Raw genomic sequence first — 25,224 nt, 5'->3', positions numbered from 1 at the left:
GACTACTTTTCTTCCCCATGGTCCCTGTGTGTGCTGTAAAGCAACCACCGCTCCAAGCTCACTGCTGGGATGGACTACAATCTCATGTCTAGTTTACCAATTTGTATTGAGATTGTAGTCTATCCCAGGAGTGAACTTGGAGTGGTGACTACTTTACAACACACACAGGGACCATAGGGAACAAATGAAGCCACCCTCCAGAAGGAAGGACAGTGTCAGCATGAATTCAGAGATGATTGGAGGACCTACAGCCGAGTGATACACAAATAAGATACATTTTTGTGAATAGTTCACAAAATCCATTTACTTGAATCCATTTTTTAAGATTTAAATCCTGAGCTTAGTGTGCCTTTAACTACGGAGCATGCTGCTGCTTTAGGTCCCGTGACCCAGAAATAGAGTGTTACAGCTGCACACTCTGGGCTTCATCACACCAGTGGCTGTATTCTGCCGCTGGTGTTTGCTGTAAAGTAAACGGCGTCAATCCCTCATAAATGACGCACTGAACTGTATACTTTATTTCCAACTTTACTGAAATGTCACAAAATGACATTGCATTCATGTTTATTTACTGCAGCGCACTGCGATGGTGTGAACGGAGCCAATAGCACAGAAGTAGGTACACTGGGCACTCCATCTGTGGTGGAACTACAAGTCTCATGAGACTGACAGACACAGGCATAACAGGATTTGTAGTTTTACCACAGATGGAGTGCTGAGATTGCCTACCATTGTCACAGGACATTAAACAATTAGCCTTATGCATTGGTCAAGCACAGCCCAACATGGTGCCAATGGGCCCTCAAACCTCATGGGGTGCAGTTTCGGGTTTTTACAATAATCACTTTTTTTTTTTTTTGATAAACAAGTGACACGACACTCAGGTGTGAGCGACCACAATGTAAAATAATGGGATTCTTCATGTTAAGTGTTGCCACGCTTTGGGAAATATGTGACAAATTGCTCAGGTATGACAGTGGGCTAATACAGATGTGTGCATGCACCTCTAGAACTGACAAAGAATATTTTGATATTATAATCCCCAGCTTCTCCAACCTCCTAACATGGGCCCTATGGATCTATCTACCACCTGGCACTGTGTTATAACTCTGCCTCAGGAATATTGCTTTTTAGACACCTACTTTTTTGATTGAAAAATATACTTTATTAATGTAATAAAATAGACACCTACTACGGTATGCACTCCTATCAGCAACTACACAGGCCATACTTTACCTTACAGACGTCTTAGCACTACCGGTAGCAGCCCTGTGCAGCCCAGCAAGCATCTTATGTTATCACGCCGCTGCCTACAAAAAGGCGGGCTTGACCCTACGACCACGCCCACCCTTCACACAACTTTATTCCTACTCCGACAGTCTGGTGCTTTTTCGCTTCAGGTGAATATGCAATGATTACTTCTACCCCCCCGTTAGGTATTCTGACTAACTCCTGGCATACGGGTTGTCTGTACGAAGCTACAGCCATATACAGCGCCGACATAGGGGGCCGTGGTGCATTGTGGACATATGCAGATATCCTGACGATAGCCCTGCCCAGCATCCCATCGTTCCCCGCGGCTTTCAGGGTCACCGCAATGGCTGAGACCGGAGGAAGCGGAAGAGGGGCAGGAAGTGGACGTTAGGTAGACACTGTGCTACCCAGACATTTAACGGGGTCCCCTCCCCACAGACATAGGGGTAGTGCTGGGGGCCCCCCTTCGAGCAGTATATAGGTAGGTGTACAGGTTGATTTTAATTTCGTTGTAGCTGGCAGAGTTGTTGGTCGGTAGCATTTGGCAGCACAGACCTGGATGAAGAGAGCACTGACACTGCTCTGCTGACACCCTGACCGGGAACTTGTGGTACAGGATTATTATGGCAGCCCTTAGTCTGCCTGCTTCTAAAAAGAAAAGGCTTTTGCTGATCTTGAAGGTGTAAGGCTTAATTCCATATGAAATAATTGTTATTTTCTGCTTCTACGTTTCCAGGCTCCATCAAGATGTCTGAGAATCAGGGAAACGTCCCCATCAATATCATCAATGGAAATCGAGTACGAACCCCCAACCTGAACCAGAACCCTCTAATCAACGTGCGGGATCGTCTCTTCCATGCCCTGTTCTTTAAGATGGCGGTCACATATGCGCGGCTTTTCCCACCCTCCTTCCGTAGGATATTTGAGTTCTTTGTGCTGCTTAAGGTAACTGTTCTTTGAAGCTGAAGTGTAGTGTAAGCATAATGTACCGATCAACGTGCACTTAAACTTTTCAATCTAATCATTTTGTTATTTCAGAAGTACCCGTTTTGAGACCCAGTGATGTCATCACTGGGTCTGCCTGCTGCTCATTGCACTGTGTTTGGTGAGAGAGGTTGGCAGGTCAAAGCTTTCTGTCTGAGATAATTTTCAGAGGAAGTATATGAAAAGAAACATTTCCCTTTAGATGTGCCTGCATGTCCCTGGTGGACACTGGGTGCAGTCTGCTGATTGGTCGCCTGCAAGCACATCTAAAGGGATGTCGGGCATGTGTTCTTTCATATAAAGCTCATGAGCACAATGTAAGAGGGGGGCTAACAACAGTACAGATCAATAGGAGAATAATGATGGAGGTTGTTTAAACAGGAAATGAATGTGGAGTGAACATAGTCACTGCAGCTTCAAATGGGTATAGTGTAGAGATGCAAGTTTGCAGGGAATTAGGAGTAATCAGTCTCAACGTGGGAGAAAACCTGCTACAAGTGTGGGGGGAAAAAAGGGTAAGGCTGGAGTTCAGCTTTGAGTCCACATTGCAAGACTGAGTGTATTCGCAAATCACCCAGTCGTACTACAAGAACATTTCATTCACAGTAGTTTTTATTCGGTTTTTCAAAAGTATCGGACACCTTACAGAGGTATGGCGAACAATAGAGATGATACAGTCCCAACCAAAGCAAAGATGATGGATTCAGGGCTCTGAGCAGTTGCTTGCCTTGGGGATCCAATCTTGTAAGGACTTTTGGCCTTGCATTCGTGATTCAGCTGACAATTACTGAATTAACGTGTTTGATACCAGGCTCCATTCCCTCCACCATCCCGGTAGTGTTTGGTATAGGGAAAACGGAGGGGAAAAAAAAGTAGAGAAGGCTAATGATAGCTGAAGAAAAGGGGAAAGTTTGGAAATAACTAAGGTTGCAGGGATGGAGGCAGGTGGAAGGGAAATTCCCAGGAAAACCTGCCCTCACTACCTAGCATTTGCTTGCTCAGTTAGTCATCAGCATCTTCCCACCCTTGGGGCATAAAAGTAATTCAGGGATCCCAAATATTGTGAAACTATGGGATAGCTGTATTTGTATTTTTTTTGTTCCTTATTGGTTTGTGTGAGGTTCTGTGCACAATGCTCATTGCAGGTCTATGAACATGATGATTGTTTGTGCTCCTGTGCACATTGGCATACTGAAAGTTGGAGTGTAAGCCTGCAAAGCATTTAGACTGCAGGTTCTGATAAGTAGTGGGTGACCCCGAGGGAGCTCGTCACTAGCAGAAAGCAGCGCAGGCTGGATGTGTTGAAACAACGTTGTGCAATCCGCATCAAGAGCACGCAGATTCGGATGGCAACACTACACACTGGAACCTACAGATAAAAATGATTAGAAGTACAAGATCCATGAACACTCATGGTATAATATGTTTTTACAGTTTAACTTTAGATATAAAGGGCAGATGGTGCATTATTGATTCACAAATCAAGCAAATATTAGTGATTGGTTGTTTCTCTGCATTATTATGGATGGTACATTTTGACTCCAAATTCCAAGATTATCTTTCTCTGCAGAGAATCATGTCATTCCCAATTGCTTGGATTCCAGAATTGTGGGATTCTCCACAAATCAGACAGATCTACATGCAAATGTTCTGGGACTCAGAATGTAGCAAACTGCTGATTCCGGGGATTTGATCATAATTGTTTCCAACATGTGAGCAATGGCCTCATATCAACTTGCCATATGTATTTTTCGAAAAGCTCCTGGACATTTCTAGGTCATTGACATATTGGGCAAGTGGGCCCCCAACCTATTCCCAAGGCCGACCAAGACTTTTTCTGGATAGGTAAAGTAAATCTGTCAAGAAAGAAATCTAGTGGTTGCCATCACTGACTTCCTTCTAAAAACATGAGTTGCCTGGCTCTTAAACTTGCCCAATCCACTCCGCTTTGTTTCTGAAAATATGACCTGGAACAAACAAGTAGATCAGGAATGTCAGAAGTCCTATGTGCATACTTGGGTCTAGGTTAGTGACAACATCGAATCAAAAGGGTTAGTTTTACAGCTAGGCAACTAGCATTTTCAAAGGCATAAGTCAGCACTGGCAGCCTCCATGTGTCTCTTATGGCAGGTTTTCCTCAAATGGCTGAGACACTAATTCATTTCTCTGAGCTTACTTGCATTTGCAGCACAAAGCCTGTAGACACTGGTCCTTGGTATGGTCATAGATGGGTAGATGTATTTCTCAGAATAAAAAAATGAAAGAACTATCTCAAATCAATTATTATTTTTTTTGTGCATCCCGTCTGCCAACACTAAAATGTTGCTGGGAGGTAAAGCTCTTTCAGATTAATTACGCCTATGTGAACTTGTATAATAACGGTTAAAAAGTGTAGTAATCCAAAGCTGCTAGTCAATAATCGTCTCTCATTTTCCTAATTCTCTACACAAAAAGAGGACATTTCAGTGGTTGCTATGCATTTTGTACCGTGGGACTGTTTTTTGCCTTAAGGTCAGTCACAATTGAACATGGTCACAGTCACAATTGAACATAGCAAGTTTTTTTTTTTTTTTCTCCCCCTTTATGTTCACCTGGTAACATATTTTCTGTACTGCACGCTATCTGTGGAGGGACATTGTCACCCTAAGCTGGTTGCTTCTGATTTCCACTACAGAACACCTCTTTCTCCTTATCTCCCTAACAAGGTAGGGCGGTATTCTGTATTGAACTGAGCAGGACTTATAAAACACCTGGAGATTTCAGTGCAACAGAAGCAGAGTTCACAGCAAGTTAGGGGCTCACTTGATTTATGGCAGCATCAACGGGTATAATAACACTTTAAATCAGTGGTTCTCATCCTTTGTAATCTCAGGACCCACATTTTGTCCTTTGCCGTTAAGTTACAACCCAAGTCTTACTGGGTTGAAACGCATGGCGCTTGGATACTATACGAGCGGGAGATCAAACTGGTGGGTGCATGGTGCGTTTGGGGTGAAATGGCAACACAATGCGCCTCCCGCATCAGAATGTGTGGTAGGTGCAATTGCGTAGTACAGTGCGTTAATCACGCAGTCCTGTGAACGGGCACTCGCATACATTCTCATACACACTCCAAAAATAAATTTTTTAAGATCCACCTAGTCTCCTTTTTCTAAAGAGAACTGGAGTGAATCTCCTCAGCCTGGGGTCCAGTGTGGTCTGCTGTGCTGTGATGCATTGCTTGTACAGCTCCCTTGTGCGCCCTGTAGAGGTGTCGGGAGCCAGATTGTAACAATACTCCGGTCCAGGCACCTCTACAGGGCATGTGAAGGAGCTGTAAACAATGCACATATGGATGGAGCTCCATCGTGGCCATATCCCCAGCCCTTCTTGCCTCAAGTTGACACTCTGCAGCATATTTTGAATGGCTGCTGAGCTTGGGAACTGACCGTGATGTGCTAGGGGGAAGCTGAGGAGCCTCTCACCTAGCACATTGGCAGGCATGTGGAGACTCGCGGAACACGGGGTTGCGACCTACAAGTTGAGAGCCATGGCTTTAAATGGTGTATTTAACAGACCAAACGAGAAGTTAAAGGAGAACTATGAGGTGAGTGCTTTTCACTTGCCTCATAGTTCTAGCCGACCTGTGACAGTGAGACTGTCACAGGTCGGGCCAGTAGATCGGGAAGTGAGCGAACACATACCGGCGTTCGCTCACCTCTCGATCCTGTCACAGCTCTCTGCCGTGACAGGGGAGGGGCTGAATACTGGCAGATTGGACGGTGGCGGGTACAGCTGGCTCTGCCTCTAGATAGGCAGAGCCAGCTGTCACTCACGCAGCTGGGCGGATCCAGACATAATTGTCGGGATCCGCTTCAGCTGCGGCGTCTCAGTATAGTATAGCAGTAGCTCGCGGTATACTGTGGTGTCTCAAGTGTAACACTCCATGTCTGTATTTCATTTAAAGTAACATTAAAGTCAAAAATATTTTTCCCTCCCACCAATGTTAATTAAAGCACTTACCCTAAATGATGTTTCTTAATCCGATCTTCTACTTTCCTGTCCTTTAATCTGTCCCTCCAGTTACTAGGATCACACTAATCCAGCACGTTAATGATCTCACGTGCCCCACTCAATATGGCCGCTGCTTGAGTGGGGCAACTCAGACTAATAACGTGCTGGATTAGTGTGATCCTAGTTCATTTTATCACTTAATTGCTGTGCTGTATGTGTATAGGCCAATGCCTTGGCTGGCGCTTGTGCAGAAAGTTTTTAATTGATCAAAAAGTTAACGATTAATCGAGAAATTTAATCTTTTAATTTCCACAGCCCTAAAAAAAAATAATCAGCCAACTAATAAATTATGAAATTGTTAGCTGCAGCATTGATAGTCAGTGCTGTTCATCCAGAAAGCAGTGGACAGGACTGGATGTGGCTAGGTGATGATTGCCAAACCACAGTCTTGTGACAGTCCCCATGTTTACGCACATATAAACAGAAATACGCGTTCGATGCACCAGTGTGCGAAAATGACAAATGCGCTACACATGTTGCATATCGCCGTGAACGTCGGAGTGAGGGCTATCATTTTAGGGCCATCTATCACTGATGACACTAAACTGATGAGCGGGAAAAGCTTTTTGGGCCTGTTCACACCATATGCAGTTGTGATGCAGTCCTTTTATTTTAACTGCTGCAGTCAAAATAAATCACAATGTTTTCCTATGGGCTTTCTTGTGCTTAATTCACACCATTGCAGTCCGTCCAGATGCAGTCAGAAAAAGTACTGCTTGTCCAACGGAACACATACAAAAAAACCCCAGAATTAATTGTGGCATCATCCAGGGACATGCAGAGGAAAAAAACACATCGCAATGCAACTGCGCAGACGCACACAGTTGTGATGCAGTTTCTGGTGTGAACTAACCCTTAAAACGTCCCCTATGGCCAATTTTGGATATTGTAGTTTTTTGAGGATTCGCGAGGGCGCGCAATTTTAAGGCTTGACATGTTTGGTGTCTATTTACCCGATGTGACCCCGTCTTTTATATTTTAGCAAAAAATTGGTTAATAATAAATGTTATATAATTTAATATAGGGGAAACAGTTAAAAAATATATATATATTTTCAGTAATTTTTCCTTAATATAGTAAAAAAATAAAAACCCCAGTGGTGATTAAATACCACCAAAAGAAAGCTCCATCTGTCCCCCCAAAAATGGTATAAAAATGTTTTCAGTACAGCATTGCATGACGGAATAAATGTCAGTAAGGTCTCGTTCACACCTAGGCTTATTGCATATGCGCGTCTGTCACGCGTTTTTTTACCGCGATTCGCGGTAAAAAAAGTTGCGCGTTTCCGAAGGCTACTTGGCTGTATCCCAATGGAAACGCGCGACAAAACGGCCCAAAGTAGTACATGTACCTTTTCAGGCGTGGGCCGTTTTGTAGCGCGTTAGGGACGGGCGGAAATACGCCAAGGTGGGAAAGAGACCATTGAATACAATGGGATTTATATTTTTGAGCGTTTTGTAGAGCGTTCGTCGAGCGTAGAACGCACTACAAAACGTTCAGGTGTGAACGAGGGCTCAAAGTACTGCAGCGCTGAATACTGAAAAATGGCCTGGACAGGAAGGGGATTTAGCACCGCGGACTTCAATTGGTTAAAGTGATATTAAAGTGATATTACAGGCTATTCCCCCCCCCCCCCCCCCATGCTGCTGTAAGCACTTGCCTTATTTGATGCCTCTTGATGCAATCATCTTCTTCCTTTCAATCGCTCCCGGCTGCGTCCATTCACTGTCACTTTTCTCCTCTAACCTTTGGTGTTATCTACTGCGCATGCGCCCACTCACTTCCTCCTTCACAGCCATTCAGTTCTTCAGCTAGGAGCGAGCGGAGCTGGGGCAGGTAAGTTATTAGGTATTTGCCTATTTTTTGAAAACAAATGTTTAATCCTGGGGCAAATATCTACTGCTTGCTAGCAGTAGATATATGCCAAAAAAGAAAGACTTTAATTCTACTTTAAACTAACCTGAGGTTTTGTGAAATGTGTCCTCTTCATATAGCTTCATATGAGATGCATTTATATGTACATATCCATGTAGTCCTGAATGCAGGACATGGGTATGTCAAGACTTGGTGTGGTATGCCTCGTGGGACATGTGTGTACTCATAATGCAGTTGCCAAACAAAGTAATACATCTTTCACTAATTAGCTGTTTGAAGTGTGAGGTTACATATCTATCTCTAATGTCATATTTTTTTCACCCAGGCTCTCTTGGTGCTCTTCATCCTTGCTTACATTCACATCGCATTTTCCCGGTCTCCCATCAACTGCCTGGAGCATGTGCGAGATAAGTGGCCTAGAGATGGAATTTTGCGGGTGGAGATCCAGTTAAATTCAAGTCGTGCACCTATATTTCTACAGTTTTATGACGGCGATACCTTCCCTGGATTAGTGAAGGAACCTCTTGCAGAGGAAGATGTGGAAGAGGATGAGGAAGAGCTGAGTATGGACATGTATCACAATAGCTCTATCAAGGTATGAGATGGGTTGCTATGTGTCTCTGCATTTAGTCATAATATTGTTGGCATAGATTTACAAATGCTGCTTCCACCTTAAATCCAGAAAGTGTGATCAGTTGCCAAACCAAACTGCTGGCAGGCTGACTTTTTGAAAACTGGTGTATTGATAAAGATGTTATCAAAAGTAAACTGATTTTAAAATGAATTCTTTTTGCCTGTTAACCCTTAGTCTGACAAGCATATGATGTACATGATGGTTGTACCACATATTTATTGGACAGAGATGAATGTTTTATGTTGTGGCAGAGGGTTAAAGCAACCACATGTCTACAACTCCTAGTTATTGGTGTACCAGGAGTCTTGTGTTCGCTCATTGTCTTGTGGCTGGGACTGAATTCAGAAATGTTCAGTCCTCCATCACTTCTGTCTGTCTTTCCATACTTTATCGCTGCTTTTTCCCTTTTTAATCGTCTCTTCAGAATTCTAGATCAGAGCATTGTTATTTAGTGTTTAACAAGGTACAACTAGCTTCTTTTTTTTTTGAAGTCCTTTTTAAAGGAGAACTATGAGGTGAGTGATTTCCACTCATTCTCCTAGTTAAAGCCATCCTGTGACAAATAGAGCCAACCTGTGAGAGCCAACCTGTGACAGCTTATCGATCGGGAAGTGAGCAGAAACATGCAGCTGATCTGCTCACTTCCCGACAGTCTCCCTGCAGTGATTGGTGACTGTCGGTCACCGCTTCCCACAGGGATTCCCCTCTCCGATCCTCCAGCATTGAGGGAGCAGGCACAGCTGTCTCTAGATAGGCAGAGCCAGTTGTCACTCACGCAGCTGGGTGGATCTCGACCGTATTGTCGGGATCCGTCCCGGCTGCGGCGCTCTCAGTATATATCGCAGGAAATAGCCCGCTATATACTGAGCTTTGGGTCATGGGAGTAGGTTAGTATATGTCCTCCCATGACCCTAAAGAGAACTATAGGATAAAAACACTTACCCCATAGTTCTCTTTAATTCCTTTTTAACTCTCCTTAGTTTTGACCTGGGACTGTTAAACACAGATTATTGTCATATAAGGTGAAGAAACGGCCACGCCTCCATATAAAAAATAAATATTTTTCAACTGACAACACCTAAGGGTAGGTATGCTAACCCTTATTCCACTTTTGCAAACGCATATAAGACAACTCCATTACATGTTTGTGTTCCAGTCACACAGCATACCTATAAAAAAATAGTTTCCCTGCTCCAAAACAAATTAGTTAAATGTAAGCAGCCGGCGATTTATGTTGAAATACAAGTGTTCCGGTGTCCGTAGAGACGCCCGATCACTTGTATTTTGTGCAGGTGTGCGCCTGCCGCCGGTCCTGAGATACACTGTGCCTGGTGCTGTCCGGGACCGGCACGGCGTCTCTGTCACCGGTCACCGAATATTACATCACGTCTGCATTCAGCTGTCATTACTGGCTACAGAATCCGGGGAGAAGCTGCTGAAGCAGATCTCTGCTTCATCAGCTTCTTTGAGGGTCCCTAGGTGACATTGGGGGTCTTGGGGACCCCTTATGTCTCCTTTTTAAGAGGACCTGTCACGTAAATTTGGCTATTAAGTAGGGGGCTTCTTAGCCTTTAACCTTTGTTAGGACAGACAGTGTTCAAATCAACTGATAATGGGACCTGGCAGCAGAGTACAGACAGGTTTAGTTATGGAGAACATTACCTCCCTAGCCCCCTCCTTTATTACATAGAAGGAAAAACATCAGTTTTGTAGTTTTCAGTAAAGAGCAAGTAATAGCTAAGCAGCATTTTAAAAATATGTATATATCCAATATAAAGTAGCTGTTATTCCGATTCAGCTGCAAAAATAGAAATAACCTTTTTAAATGCAAATACTAATTATAATACAGTGCTTGTATCGCACTTACAGCAGTTTATACTAATTGCCACATAAATATCAATATATCAAAAACATGCAAAATTAAGATTTAACATGGTTTGGTGCAATAATAACTGTAAAAAGGCCAAATGTGGAAACAATCTACTTTATAGGTCAACGGTAATGATCTTGTCCTGTGAATATGCAGTGACCTTTTCTTTAAATATAAACAATGCTGCACTGTTGTTCAGGGATGTACTATCTTTAATTAAATATTTATACTTTACTTTTCGGGGCTTTGGGGAAATATTGGGGATATAAACAGACCCCTGATATTTCCCTTTTTTAAAATGGAAAAAGAGATTGAGGACACAAGTCCTCAATCTCTTTTTCAGTATCCCCTGTTATCAATGAACAGGAATCCTCTGAGTGTTCCTGTTCATTGATAACATGAGGACATGGTATGTTTACTATAATTACAACTATGAATGAATAGGAGGTGATGTAGATCACTTCACATTCATTCATAATTGAGGATATAGTAACCATGCTATGTCCTCATTTATGTACAAACACTAAGCCATCACTGAGTGTTTGTACCCGCTCTCCTTCCTGACACGCTGTCACAGGAGGCTGGGCAGTGCAGTGAGGACATGTCAGCCTCCTGTGACAGCGCGGGTTGTCTCTGCCCCCACACCGCTCTGCTGGATTGTGATAGGAGGCTGAGTGGTGTGGGAGGAGAGACGCCGTCTGCTCACAACGCTCTCCTCCCGCTGCGCTCGGCTGGCTGTCACACTTTCTCTCCTCCCCGCTCGGACATAGAGCAGCGCCCAGCGGGGAGGAAAGAAAGCAGGGATGTGTCGATGTAACGGCACAAAAATGGCACCTTCGGCATTTTAGCCAAAAGTCCAATTTTCGGCCGATATGTTTTGGCGGCCGATATATCTGTGCATCCCTAATATGTATTTCACCTGAACTGATAACAAAAGGTGATCTTGCACTTGGGATAAAGCACTTGATTTTGGTGTCCATGTGCTCGTTACCAAACATAGTAAATAAAACCTGTCTTGAGAGAAACAAGCCTGTCATGCTGACCCTTATTTCTTTTTCTTCAGTATTTTCAGTTACTGACTTAGAACAAGCATTCAGTAGTGGCAGCTGTTATTGGCTTATACAGCACCTCCCACCCACAGGAGATCGCATGGGTTTCACGCAGGAATTCGAGAGACTCCGTGATCTGGGCCTTAATTGGACAAACAGAGCCTCAGAGCAATCTTCATATTCTGTGCTGTCTTTTTAGCTAGCCCATAGTGCTTTGAGAATCATTTGCCAGCTATTGAATGTTTTATTTTAAAAACAAAGGCTGTATATAATCAAAGCAAAAGGCAACAGTTCAAAAACATAATTTTAAAAAGAAAAAACCTAAGTTAACCAAATTCTTCCCTTTTTTATTAGAGCATTTCAGATCAGTAGATTACTTGTTTAGGCTGGTATAGCATTGTAGTTGAAGGTGCACAAATACAGTTTGGTATTTCTCATATCATTGGAGTGTCTGCTATGCAAGTATGGTCTAGGGAGGCTGTATAGGGTTTTGTAGGAGTACTCTATTGTAAGTCTTGCTGGTCAGGATTATACGACTAATGCTGTAAAAAGTAATAGAATCAATTGTGTGGGACTTGCATGTAAGCTACGGCACCCTTCTTGCTGGGTTCTAACAAAGATATATGTCCAGAGATATATATTAAATGACATTAAAATTGTCTTTAGACTATCGCAGCGTTCTAATTAATTGTATATTTGTTTCTCTCTTTCAGTTTGAACTTGACATTGAACCAAAAGTGTTCTTAAAACCGTCACTTGAAAGTGTGACCCAGAGCAATGACAATCAGAGTCAAGCACTGTCATTCAGTGATGCTGCTAGTAAAGGTAAGTATCCCTGGAAATGCTGGATACTGACTATGTAATAAATGGCGGCTTTTCTGCAATAAAAAATGTATTGGAAGAAATAATGAAAGAACGAGGTGGTGAAGACAAAATTGGGGAAAGATTTTTGGAAATTTAGAAACAAGAAACAAGTGGGTAAACTCAGTAATAGGCTGTAAAGGGCTTTGTTTCTTCTCTTTTGCTTCTTAGTTGTTGTTTAATAACAATACAGGTTAAAGACAATCACATGTCGGCTTTGCACCTAAATAGCAAGGTCTGCTTATTCAGACAGGACCTCTCTCCTATCTTACTAATCACCTGTAGGGAAAATTTAATAACCTTTTCCTCCTATTCCACCCACCAAGCCTAGGTGAGGGTAATGTAATGTGCTGTAGTGTCATCTTTTGCGACATTTCAGGTACTCTGCATTTTCCGGGATTCTCATTGGAAGGGTGATGATGTCCCCTCCTGCAGTACGCAAGCTGGAGTACAGTGAAGCTCGGGGAAGGCCCTCGCTGAATAAGCACAACTTGCATGGTAGCGTGTTTTCTTCCTTCAACCTGCTGGCTGAATTAAGTAAATGGAACCGATTCCTCGATCACTACTTACGAGCGTTGACGAGGAATCTCCTGCTGTTCCCTTTGTATTCTAACAGCGGCCGCCAGCCACTGTCGGGATACCCAATCTGAGCTGGCAGCTCATTGTCTGCTAGCTTTGTTCAGCTGACAATTTTCCAACTTGTTACTTCGGTCAGCTGATGGAGAGGTGTTGAAATCAAGAAACTGAAGAAATTCAAAGCATGTATACATGGCTTAAAGGAGAACTATGAGGTGAGTGCTTTTCACTCATCCTCATAGTTCTAGCCGACCTGTGACAATGAGACTGTCACAGGTCGGCTCAGTAGATCGGGAAGTGAGCGAACACATACTGGCAGAGAGCCGTGAAAGGGTAGGGGCTGGATTCCCCCCGCTCCGATCCTCCAGCGCTGAGTGGCGGAACGGACGGGGGCGGGTACAGCTGGCTCTGCCTCTAGATAGGCAGAGCCTGCTGTCACTCACGCAGCTGGGCGGATCCAGACATAATCAGCTGCGGCGTCTCAGTATACCGCGAGCTGTAGCTTGCGGTATACTGAGCTTAGGGTGACGCGAGGACGCCAGTTTGTGTCCTCCTGTTACCCTTAGGAGAACTATGGGGGAAAAGCCCTAACCCCATAGTTCTCCTTTTTAATATAGCATCCAAAGAAGGCTTGGGATATAATGGAAGAAGGACCTCTCATGTTTGAATGTGGCACAGTATGGTGTGTTTTTAACTATTGTGCCTGATTTTATAGTGTATGACTACTATAGGTAGTAAACCTATTGCAGTTTCTTCTTTTACTGTGTATTTAAAACTACTGCATATAGCACTCCATACAGCAGTATTTGCTGAGAACATACCTATTGTGCTTCCTAGCTATGCACAGAAAGGCTTTAAGCTGTTATATTGCAAACCTTAATTTCCTATTCTAGAATGCCTTATTAGTTTATAATCTGTTTGAATTTGCTTGGTGACTAAGGTTGTGAAGGTCAGTGTATTTGCGTACACAGTGAATATGCACAGTGTTTATCCCCTTGTATTTTCTGCTGTTTTTAATTCCCCTTATAGTATGGAATTGTATTTCTTTGTTTTGTACTAATGACTGCATGTTACATGGTGCTGCTTTGAGTCATCTTCCCCGCATTTTCTTCATTATTTACAGAGAGCAGTTTATGGAAGACATTTGGATCAGAAGACGCAAGAATGTCAAAACCTTGTTTTAAGTAGAGATTATGAGTATAGAAAAGTGGGAGCAGCAGTTGCTGATTTGTGTTCAAAGCTGCAAGCCCTGTCATTCTTACCCCTGGCTTCACTAGCGAGTCACTGACCTGGAACAGATATATGCAGGACAGACTTAATTTTCTAATGTCATTTTTCTGCATTTTTGTTTTGTTCCAACCAAGTGAATTCACTGAGATATGTTGGAGCTGCCATTAGTGAGCTTCTTCTGAAAATGCTACTTGGTTGCTGTGCTGACCCACTGGCAATGGTATTTTCAATAGTATTTTCTGAGTCACTGACCTAGAACAAGTGTGTAAATCGGAGAGTCAAAAGTCCTTATCTTTATACTTTGTCTGGTTTAGTGACCCAAAGAGTTAACATAACAACGAGACCACTAATTTTTTAATATAATGTGAGGTCAGCATTGGCCTTCATGTTGTGTTCATGACATTTTTTTTCCTTTTTAAAATATTAAAAGGTTTTAAGATTATCTTGCCTATATTCTTTTACAGTTTGGCCTCAAGAAGAATACATAGTGGAGTATTCACTAGAATATGGATTCCTCCGTCTCTCTCAGAGCACACGACAAAGACTCAACATCCCCGTTATGGTGGTGACACTTGGTAGGTGATTTATACTGAATAATAAGCAAAAAGCAGTGTCCTTGTGCAGTCAGTAATATATCGCACTGTCAGTGTAAAATAGCAATTCCAAGCATACATCAGAGGCAGCAAAAAGATGAACCCTCCTAAGGCTGCAAAGATTTTCCCTTTTCACCTACTTTTTCAACTATTTCTCAACGGAGATTGGAATCAGCCTGATAAATTGTTTGCGCCTTCCAAGTGCTTTATACCCATTCTTATGAAAACTTTGTCCAAAAGTGGTCTATTCCCACCGTGGAGGCAGAAAAAAATAACTTTGAATATTTTTCCACCATCAAAATAAAGGCAATTTATATTTACACTTTAAATATATCATATAAAATGTAACATGCGGCAAATGTTTAAATACGTATCCTGTATAGATGATCGTTAGTTTTAATGGATTTTCTAAAATACTTATGCCATTTATGAAAGTGAACAATAAGTTGTAGTGTGCAAACTTCACTGCTCTAAGTCTTGAAAGTGATCTGCTACTCTGAGAAGCTGGAAAGGGTTCTGTGTGGTTAGCTACTTATTTGCATAATAAGTAGGCCAGGTGTTCTGTGCATCACAATGAGATATAATATGGACAGTGGGTTTGATGTAATTGGAGGAAAGGAACATGCATAAATAGTCTTCATTTCTCTAATCTAATTTCATCTCTTTCGGGGTTGTGCATAAGATGGGAGCCCCATGACTCTCCTAATAATCCTAGGATGAAACCGTTTTGATAGGGAGTTTATATGGGCTGCCAATCAACACATAATAAACCTTTGCGCTACACTAATGCTACTACTTGTTCTTCACAGACCCAACACGAGACTTGTGCTTTGGGGACAGGTTTAGTCGTTTTCTGCTGGACGAGTTTCTTGGTTATGACGATATTCTTATGTCAAGTGTGAAGGCCCTGGCAGAAAACGAGGAAAACAAAGGTGTGTATTGCAATTTGTGTGAGCCATTCTTATTGCAATGATTTGGCTTGTGGATGGTTTAAATATATATTTATATATTTTTTGTTTACAGGCTTCCTAAGAAATGTGGTGTCAGGAGAACATTATCGATTCGTCAGTATGTGGATGGCTCGCACTTCATACCTTGCTGCCTTTGTCATCATGGTTATATTTGTGAGTGGATTTCCTCCTTTTTTTTTCTTTTTCTTTTTCTTTTTCTAACAGTCAGTTTATATCAGTGCACCTAAATGTGGATCCCACAGTAGGAAGTATTCAATAAAGTTACTTGCAAGCAGCCTGATTGTCACTCCCCCTCCCCGAACACCACCTCTCTCTCCCCACCGCCATCTGTCACCGTCCACTGTCCCCCACCTCCACTGTCACCACCAGCCTATTCTCTGCCTCCCCGCCATGGTTTTTGCAGTGCCCTGCTTTTCTGAGGGTCCCAGCAAATTAGATCAGGATGGGGAGCGGAGAACATCCCTTCTCCACTCTGCTCAGTGTGAACACGAAGACAGAGCTGCACTCGCAGCCTTCCAGTTTCAGCTGTCACGAGATCCAGCACAATGCTGTGCTAGAACTCCTATATTGGAGGTGACAGGTTCCATAAAGAAAACCTGTCACCTCCGAATGCTATCACACAGCGGCTTGTTAGTGATGAAGTCCTGTGTGATAGCAATTAAGTTAAGTTAAAATAATACAATAAAAAAAAAGAAATAGTGATAAACTTAGAAAAGAAAAAAAATGAAGTAAAAAAAAAAATCCCTATAAGTAAATTAATAATGAAAAAAATAAAGTGATAACGTAAAAAAATAAATATGAAACAAGTTAAATACAAATTATTAAAGTAAATGTAAATTAAAACCAACCCCACTGCCCCTCCATCTGCATGCGAATAAACGCACAATTACTGCATTGTGTGTGTACTCTGAGTGCTGCCCCCATTCCACTGTGTGCCATATTGTGGTAGTCGGGCAGCAGCACTCTCTAACATGCACAATGTGCAATAAAGGGAAAGTTCCCTTTACCAAGTAATTTGGGAAACTGGAATTTCCTGGTGAAATTTGGCCCCCTCTTCCCCCCGCTATACTTGCCTTTCAGCGAACAGTCCTCCCGCTCCGCTGCTACGGGTGTGGTATCTGTATCCCATACTGCCGTCCAAAACATCCCTGTGCCATGTATTCTGAATTTTGCTTGCAAATTAGCACTGTATACATACAATTTTGGTTAAGATATTTTTTTTGTATCTTGACAAGTACATAGATTGTTGTAATGGACAAGTAGATTGGGCCCACACTTTAGTCCTTGAACAAGTAGTTTTTTTTAGTTTTTTTTTAGTTTCCACACTCCTGTCCTTGTCATTTTGTTTTGCCAAGTCTGATGCCTTCTTTAGAATTGATAAAAAAAGACAACAAGGCTAGCATAAAGTGAGGGGGGATTTGGGGGAGGAGTATATGTACAGAAACCTCTGCCTTAAGGATATAATTGATTATCTGGAGGCTGACCTATGGAAACCCTAAAAGAAAAATATATTTCCCATTTGTTGTGAAACACGTGGGGGACACAGATAACACTAAGGTATAGCCCCCTCAACTAGGAAGTAGGACACCTCGGATAAAGACAACTCGGATATGTTGCCAGCAGCACCTTAGATGTTCCTTTACTGCCCCCTGAATGCACTGAAAACCAAAGGTCCCTTCTGATTTTTCAATATGCAGGTGTGGCATATTCTGGTTTTCATTCTGCATGCAGACATTCCACCATAGGAAAACAAGGTCAGAACTTACAATGAGAGTAACAGGGTGTCCATAGGCACATTATCCTAATGTCAACTCATGACTGGTTGAAAATGAAACACTTCAAAAACTTCATGTAAACTATAGGATTGCTATGTTTCAGAAAGTAGTCCAGTCTGAAATGTTAGCTTATTTTTTTTTATATTTGTGTGATTTTTGTGTCCTGATCCACTTCCTTTAGACTCTCTCAGTGTCCATGCTTCTGCGGTATTCTCATCATCAGATATTTGTCTTCATTGGTAAGTGGCTCTTTAATCAACAGGCAGCATTTTTCTTTAGCTTTTATTGCAATTCTTTTCCTCTCGCCATTGTGATTCCCTGCTTTCACATTTACCCATGTTCATTATTTTCTGTCTTTACACAGTTGACCTTCTGCAGATGTTAGAGATGAATATGAGTATTGCATTCCCAGCAGCTCCCCTGCTCACTGTGATCTTGGCACTTGTAGGTAAGTAGCCTGCTTCAGATCCTGAATTATTTCTGTTCAGTTGGCAGTAAACCTGTGCTTATAAATCTTATCTCGCCAAACAGGAATGGAAGCCATTATGTCGGAGTTTTTCAATGACACAACTACGGCCTTCTACATTATTCTCATTGTGTGGCTTGCTGATCAGTATGATGCTATATGCTGCCACACTAACACCAGCAAGAGGCATTGGCTTAGGTCAGTTACATCATTCTAATACAACATTCTTCTTTATCTAAGCACTTTGTTTCTATGTACCTCTATCTTATCCAGTGTACTTATAATTACATATTATTGCTGTACTTAAACTGTATGTAGCAGAGATGAGTTCTGTGCAATGCACTGGTTTATAAACTGTATTTATCTTGTAAACTACCAAGGTCTAATTCCATGTGAGATTTACCATAATATATGCACCTACATTGGTGTTGCAGGAAAAGCAAATGATGCTTAAAGTGGACCTTTCAGTAACTTGACATGGTTGTATCTGTTAATTCTGACTTTTCACCATATACAGCAACCAGTATACTTTTTCAAAAAACAAAAATCAGTACTGTTATCAATTAGAACCATCCTGGAGCTCCAGGCAAGTGACTGTCTAAACTAAGATGATATCAGTCTGCTACAGGTAGGAGTAAGAATTTCCTTCATCTCCTTTTTCCCCAGTGATCAGGCTGCAACATTGTAACTTTGTAGCAAGTCACTGAATCGGGGTCTAAAATGTCAGATGTTTTTGAACAAGAACTTCACTTAAAGGCTAAGTTCACATTTTGCAAAAATTAAACAAATGCATAATTATTAATATATAAAATGCATTTCTTTTAATATTGTCATTCAAGCCTGTCAAGCATTGCCATCACTCGATCACAGCTGCAAAGCTCGGGCTGCTTCACATTCTCTCCCAGGCAGAGCTTCGTACTGAGGTATGGAGTTTCATTTAGGCGAGATGGGGGGGACGACGGCTGGACTTCAAACTGCATTAAATCACCTCCAAACGGCGTCCAGCCGTCCTCACTAGGTGGAGCTACCCATATTCCTGCATCTATCTAGAGCGAGGATGGCTGGACGCCGTACCTCCGTATGAGCTCTGCTTTGGGAGAGAATGTGTGTATTTTGGCGTTTAAAAAACAGCTCTATCCTTTTTAATGAGGAAAGCAGACGAATGCATTTTGAGGGAGAGTTTAGTGATCTGAGTGGTAATAAATACCTGTAAGTGTTACACTTGCATATTGCCTCATGTACAAGCACTTAAAAATTAGAAATATATATGATGCTAGATATCCTTTAAAGGTGTTCATATCTGCAAAATATTAAACATTTCAGCATTCTAGACAATCTAGGAAGAGATGAATGTTTCATTCAAAAGCCAAGGTTACACAGTTTTGCATGCTTGTGTGTTAGCTAGCTCATATCCTGTTGCACATGCTGTAAGGAATATTGTATTGTAACAGAATTTACAGTTAGGTTGTGGAAAGACAGTCATAGCATTCTTCTGGGAAGTGTGTATTTCAGTTGTTTTTGTTTTCCATTAAGGGACAAATGAAGTCCTACTCTCAGGTTATACTGCCACCTAAAGGAGGATCGTACACTGGCAAACAATCTTTGTGAGGTCAGCCCCGGATAACTCCTCCTACTCCCAACAGTCTTTAGTTTTTTGCTAGTGTCCTAGGAGGATGGACATTTTTCCTTCAGCTCTGCTTAAAAAAATGGAACCGCATTTGACAAGCTTTTTTTTTTTTTTTCTCCATCGAATTTACTTCCTTATCCTAGCTTTTGAGTACCGTACCCAGGCCCCGTTGTGTGTAGGCCACTCGGCCTGAGTTACGGGGGCTACCTTGTTGTTTGCATCACTGAACACATAAACATTTCCTGTTGTCTGTGTTGCAGTTTTTCCACAGAAGAGTTTATTGCTGATGGAGTCATTTCATCGACCAGGTGGAGCGCATGCGCTCACCGATCTTTCCTGCTGTTCAGCATTGAGCTGCGCTGCTGTTGTTCTGGCGGGAACCAGAAAGAAATCTGGTCCGAAGTCTGTTCCTACAGCCTACCTAGAGTGACTTGATCACATCTAGCCAGCTTATCCTGCACCTGCTTCTAGCAGTTAGGCTTGTAGGTACTTGAGGCTTTGCCTCATATCCTGAGCTTCCTTGCCTTTCTGTTCTGTGGTGTAGCATTTCTGATTGTAGACCTGGGAAGAGGGAGCAGATTTTCTATTTGATTTGCTCACGGCCTCTGGGCTCTTAGCCACTGAGATTCTGTCTGATGCTGAGTTTCTTCAGGCCTTAATGGACAAACATGTCTCCTTAGGAGTTGCAGTCTTCTGCCATTACTGCCATTACTTCCAAACTGAAAGAACATTTTAGCTCTTATTTATTTTACACTCCACTTTAGAGGAACAGCCTGTCTTCCTTTTGAGGGACGCTTCTTTGGGGCTGCCCTGGATGCCCATCAAACATGCCACAGATGGCAAGAGTACTCCTTTTTTTTCTTTCTTTTTTCAGCCAAGGAGCCCAGGGCTCAATCTGGGAAGGCTCACTCCTTGCTGGAGACAAAGCTCAAGTTCAGACCCAGGCCTGACCCTCAGTTTGCCCACGGACCTTAAAATTCCAAGTCTCTGAACCCTTTAGAGAAGTCGTCTTCAGCATAAGGATGTGCCCTCACTTGCCAATTGGGGGATGCCTATTAGTCTTTGTAGACACTTGGACAGCCTGTATCTTAGATGCTTCAGTACAGGAGGTGGGCTCCACGCTAGAGTTATGCTCTGAACCCCATCCCCAGTTCACTTCCAACCTGCCTGTGTCATTGCACAGACTAGCAAGATCTCCATGTAGCCCTAGCCAGTCTGCTAAAAAAAAAAAAGGTTTAATTGTCCGATTCCTTGTGGCAGAACAGTTTCAGGGGCTCTACTCAAACCTCTCAAGCTAAATGGGGGCATCTGCCTAATCTTGGATCTCAAGGCCCTAAGTGCCTTCATCCCTGCCCAGAAATTCCACATGGAACCTACCAGGTCTGTTATAGCCTCACTCCATCAGGGAGATTTTCTGGCCTCTGTGGACATAAAGAAAGCATGCCTGCATGCCACCATTTTTCTATCGCATCAACGATTCTTTCAACTTGCTGTGGGTTTTCTGTACTACCAATTTGTGACGCTGCCATTCGGTCCATTTTCTGTACCTCATCTGTTGCCAGCTTCCCGTTATAAGGGCCTTCACGTGGTTCTTTTGAGCTGGAGGCAGTCCCCGCCCTTTTTGGTGGGTATGTTTACGTTTTATGTGCTGTTGGACTGCTTTTGAACATTCAAACAGTATATGACTTCCTGTGTCCCTCAATGGATGAGAGAGAAAATCGTTTTTTATACTCCAATAACATCCTATTCTTTTAGGCTATTAAGCGACACCGGTCACGTCTGTGTTTTATGATGAGGCTGATTACGAAGAGCATTTCAATGGTGCTTTTTAGACTACACATCTTATTAAAGGATTTTTTAAACCCTCCGGTTTTTTTTTGCATAGATCTACTGTTATCAAGCAGTAGATCTATGCAAAAAGTTTTTTTTTTTTTTTTTTAAATGGTTTAAACTGACCCCTCTTCGCCGCACGCTCCTGTCCAAAAATGCTCGGGTGGCTGCAAAGCATCTTGGGGCGGGTGCATGCACAGTTCGGATTTTCGGCTGGGAGACCAGGAGAGGCGCAAGGTAAGTATTGACGCGTGCACCTGCATGCAGATGCCGTGGGACAGGAAGTGCCAGCAAAGACAGAGGAGTCAGTGCTGGATCGGAGACCCGCCGTAGCGCTGGAAAGAAGAGGAAGATCGGATTAAGAGACATTATTTAAGGTAAGGGAAAAAAAGTTTTAGCCTTTAATGTCACGTTAAGACTCGCCTACACATCTGCTGTTACAGGAATGCCTTCGTAAAACCTATAAGAGTACAATGCTTGACTACATATTTCTGTGACTTAAATTGGAATCTAAAATGAGTGAGTGAAATGCCTTAAAAATAGGAAGGCGTGTGTTATGTGGCTTTCTGCTTATAGTTTCTTGTGTGGTGTTCATCCTTTTTTCTCTTTCCCCTAGATTTTTCTACTTGTATCACTTTGCATTTTATGCCTACCACTATCGCTTCAATGGACAGTACAGCAGCCTGGCACTTGTGACATCTTGGCTTTTCATTCAGGTAATAGATGTTGTTCTGTTTTCACAGCCGCTGCACACTCTAAAATGCATTGCTTCTTTGGAGTGCTACTTATTTAAGGTACAATCCAGGCAAAATAAAAACAAGCCATAAAAAGGATGCAGTACGAACAACTTATGCTTTTTTGTGAGGGCATTGCTGTATTACACCAGGCCACCCCAGGAACAAAAATTGCACTGTTGTGGTATTCTGGCGTTTTCTGTACACCATTTTGTCTACTGTTTAAAGGATAACTATGGGTAAGTGTTTTTCCCCATAGCTCTCCTCAGGGTCACGGGAGGACATAAACTAGCGAGCTACAGCTCGCAGTATACTGAGACTGCCGCAGCTGGGACGGATCCTGACATTAATGTCGAGATCCATCCAGCTGCGTGATTAACAGCTGGCTCTGCCCCCTCCTCCATTCGTTTCTCCAGTCAGCGCTGGAGGGGGGGGGAATCCCTGCAGGGAGACGTGAGTGAAAGTCACGGCTCTCTGCAGGGACAGGATCGAGAAGTGAGCGAGCGACGGTATGTGTTCCCTCACTTCCGATCTACTGAGCCGACCTGTGACAGTTTCATTGTCGCATGTTGGCTCGAACTATGAGGCTGAGTAAAAATCACTCGCCTCATAATTCTCCTTTTTAGTCTAATGGGTGTTCCAATTCCTGCTAACTGTGGGCTTCACTGTCTGTTAGAGGGCTAGTGGATGAGTCTTTATGATGGAGCTATAATCCTTCTGAATCCACTTCCATGCTGGCAAATACTTTTGTCTTGCATTCCTATAGTTATCCCTGACACATTACTTCCCTTTCTAGGAACAGCTGAGGAACATTTCTGAACTGTTTGTGCAGATTGTGACATTGTTGCTTTTTATAATATATGTATTAGTGTGATAAACTAGTACTTTTTTGCATGTGTGTAATTTTTATCTTTTCTTTTATCTTTCCAGCATTCAATGATCTATTTTTTCCATCACTATGAACTCCCTGCAATCCTGCAGCAGATCCGAATCCAGGAAATGCTCCTTCAGAACCAGCAGGCGGGTCAGAACCAGACAAGTCTTCAAGATAACTTAAATAACAATACTGCTTCTGAGCCATCTGTTGTAAACCCTCCACCTGCCCCTGGACTTACCCTTCAACCAGCTACATCTGGCTTGGGTGCTGTAGGTGTGATTTTAACGGATGGTGGGTCGGGCAGTGGTGAAACATCAACTATAGAAGTTGGTACACCTCGTACATCTCCACAGTCTGAAGAGTCAGCTCGGGAAGCCGCTTGCAGTGAACTCCCTGAACAAAGTACTGCGGAAGTGACACAGACTGGGGATCCTCCCCCCAAGTTGCCCTCTGCTACACCTGGAAACAGCTCTCAAACACTGACTGAACCCCAAGTGGAGAATAGATCCCTTCCCACAGACTGTAACCCAGGATGTTTAGATACCAGCCAGGATAATTCAGAGCGAAGAAATCTCTCATCAGGGCCCCTGACAGAAGCTAGTGCTCCACAGCCAAATGCAAATGATACAGAGCATATTGCTGTGGACTCCTGAGCAGAGTCTCTCTCCCAAATATTCTTTCCATACGCCTTTTTATATGGGGGATTGGGGAGAAATGTACTTCCCCCTAGCAGGAGCTGTATGGAAGATGTATTGCTCTGCTATTGAAGGCAGGGGCCTGCTGCACATTCAGACCAGTGCATGTGTGTGTTAGTGTACACGCACTCAAACATGACTGCATTTATTTACATGCTTTTATTCTGTCATTTAAGCTAAATACCACAAAAAAGTCTAAATCGGGGAAAATACAGATGCATAATAAAGCAGGGGTAATGTTTTCTTAGCATTTTAATGTAGGGTATTTTGTGGGCATACATGTGAACTCTGTCTTCCCTACGTATGAATGTTAAACTGCTCATCTATGATCAGTTGTCAGTCATATTTCATAAAATGTATTTCCTGTTCCGCCGCGGTTTAATTTCTTAAAGGGGAGGAAATCATATGGATTTTGAGATTACCCCACATTAGAAAGGCCAAGCATTGGTGATCATTTTGTTTTAGGATTTTTTTTAAAGATTGGTGGTTTTATACCTACACCCACTTATTCTCTGCTTACAGGACTATGAAATGTAAATGTGTAAGCTGGGAGAAGTGTGCTTGCATAGTTCAAATTAGTTGTCCCATATAGTCTGAAGAGCTGGTTGTGGCACAACGTGTGTACAACAGATTTATGTATATGTGCCTTTTTATCTGTGGCTGCAAACAAGGCCTGTGTTTGTATAAGGCCTGCTGTTTAACCGTGAAGCATAGCAATGTGTCAGTGTTGGCCAGGGCATCAATTTAGATCTTTAATTTTCTCACCACCACAGCAGAGATGGCAAGAATTTGGTTACTATAGGCAAGAGTTACATTTTGCTTTCTTCCAGTTCCATAAATCATCCTAAATGTGTGAAATAATACATTTTCCTCTTATCTTGCACTTTTGTATAATCGTATAAATCTTTGTGTATGTTAGTGTATACTTACATGCACTTGTTTATGTGCTATAGAAAATACTTTATATATCTATATATGACATATTGACTTGCTGCAGACTATATCTATAATCGTAATACTTTAGCTGAAGATTTAAAAAAAACTAACAGATTAGCAGTTCTGGTAATGGCCATATGCAGTTTTTTGTGCCCTTAACACTGCCAATTTGGCAGAGCGTTGAACACTAAGAAAACACTGCAGAGTGTAAAGTCCATCTCCTTTCTACCTGGGAAGCTGCCATAACTGTCAAGGGCACAGAATGGGGAGAGTATTTGAATGTGTCCTAGGCGTATTGGGAGCTGCCTAAAGCAATGGACATGTTTCCATCAAA

General features: G+C 42.5%; 1 protein-coding gene across 2 annotated transcripts; it reads left to right on the top strand.

The window, feature by feature from the left end:
- The first annotated feature begins 1,550 nt into the window (after positions 1-1,550).
- TMEM259 (transmembrane protein 259) lies at positions 1,551-24,409 on the top strand. 2 transcript variants are annotated; one of them, XM_018559537.1, is made up of 12 exons: positions 1,551-1,735; positions 1,991-2,199; positions 8,492-8,761; positions 12,433-12,544; positions 14,851-14,961; positions 15,789-15,911; positions 16,003-16,103; positions 17,907-17,964; positions 18,090-18,173; positions 18,257-18,389; positions 22,265-22,364; positions 23,313-24,409. In XM_018559537.1, exons 2-12 carry the CDS (start codon positions 2,002-2,004, stop codon positions 23,910-23,912), a joined length of 1,890 nt encoding a protein of 629 aa, XP_018415039.1. In that variant the 5' UTR covers positions 1,551-1,735; positions 1,991-2,001; the 3' UTR covers positions 23,913-24,409. The 2 variants fall into 2 exon arrangements, with proteins under 2 accessions (XP_018415039.1, XP_018415040.1); XM_018559538.1 differs by having other exon boundaries at positions 1,551-1,738; positions 1,994-2,199.
- The last annotated feature ends 815 nt before the right edge of the window (positions 24,410-25,224 follow it).

The sequence above is a fragment of the Nanorana parkeri genome, unplaced genomic scaffold, assembly GCF_000935625.1.
Source record: "Nanorana parkeri isolate BGI_ZX_2015 unplaced genomic scaffold, ASM93562v1 scaffold401, whole genome shotgun sequence".
In the NCBI taxonomy this organism is placed as follows: Eukaryota; Metazoa; Chordata; class Amphibia; order Anura; family Dicroglossidae; genus Nanorana; species Nanorana parkeri.
Note: the sequence above shows the minus strand (reverse complement) of the source record. Positions and strands in the feature narration are given on the sequence as shown.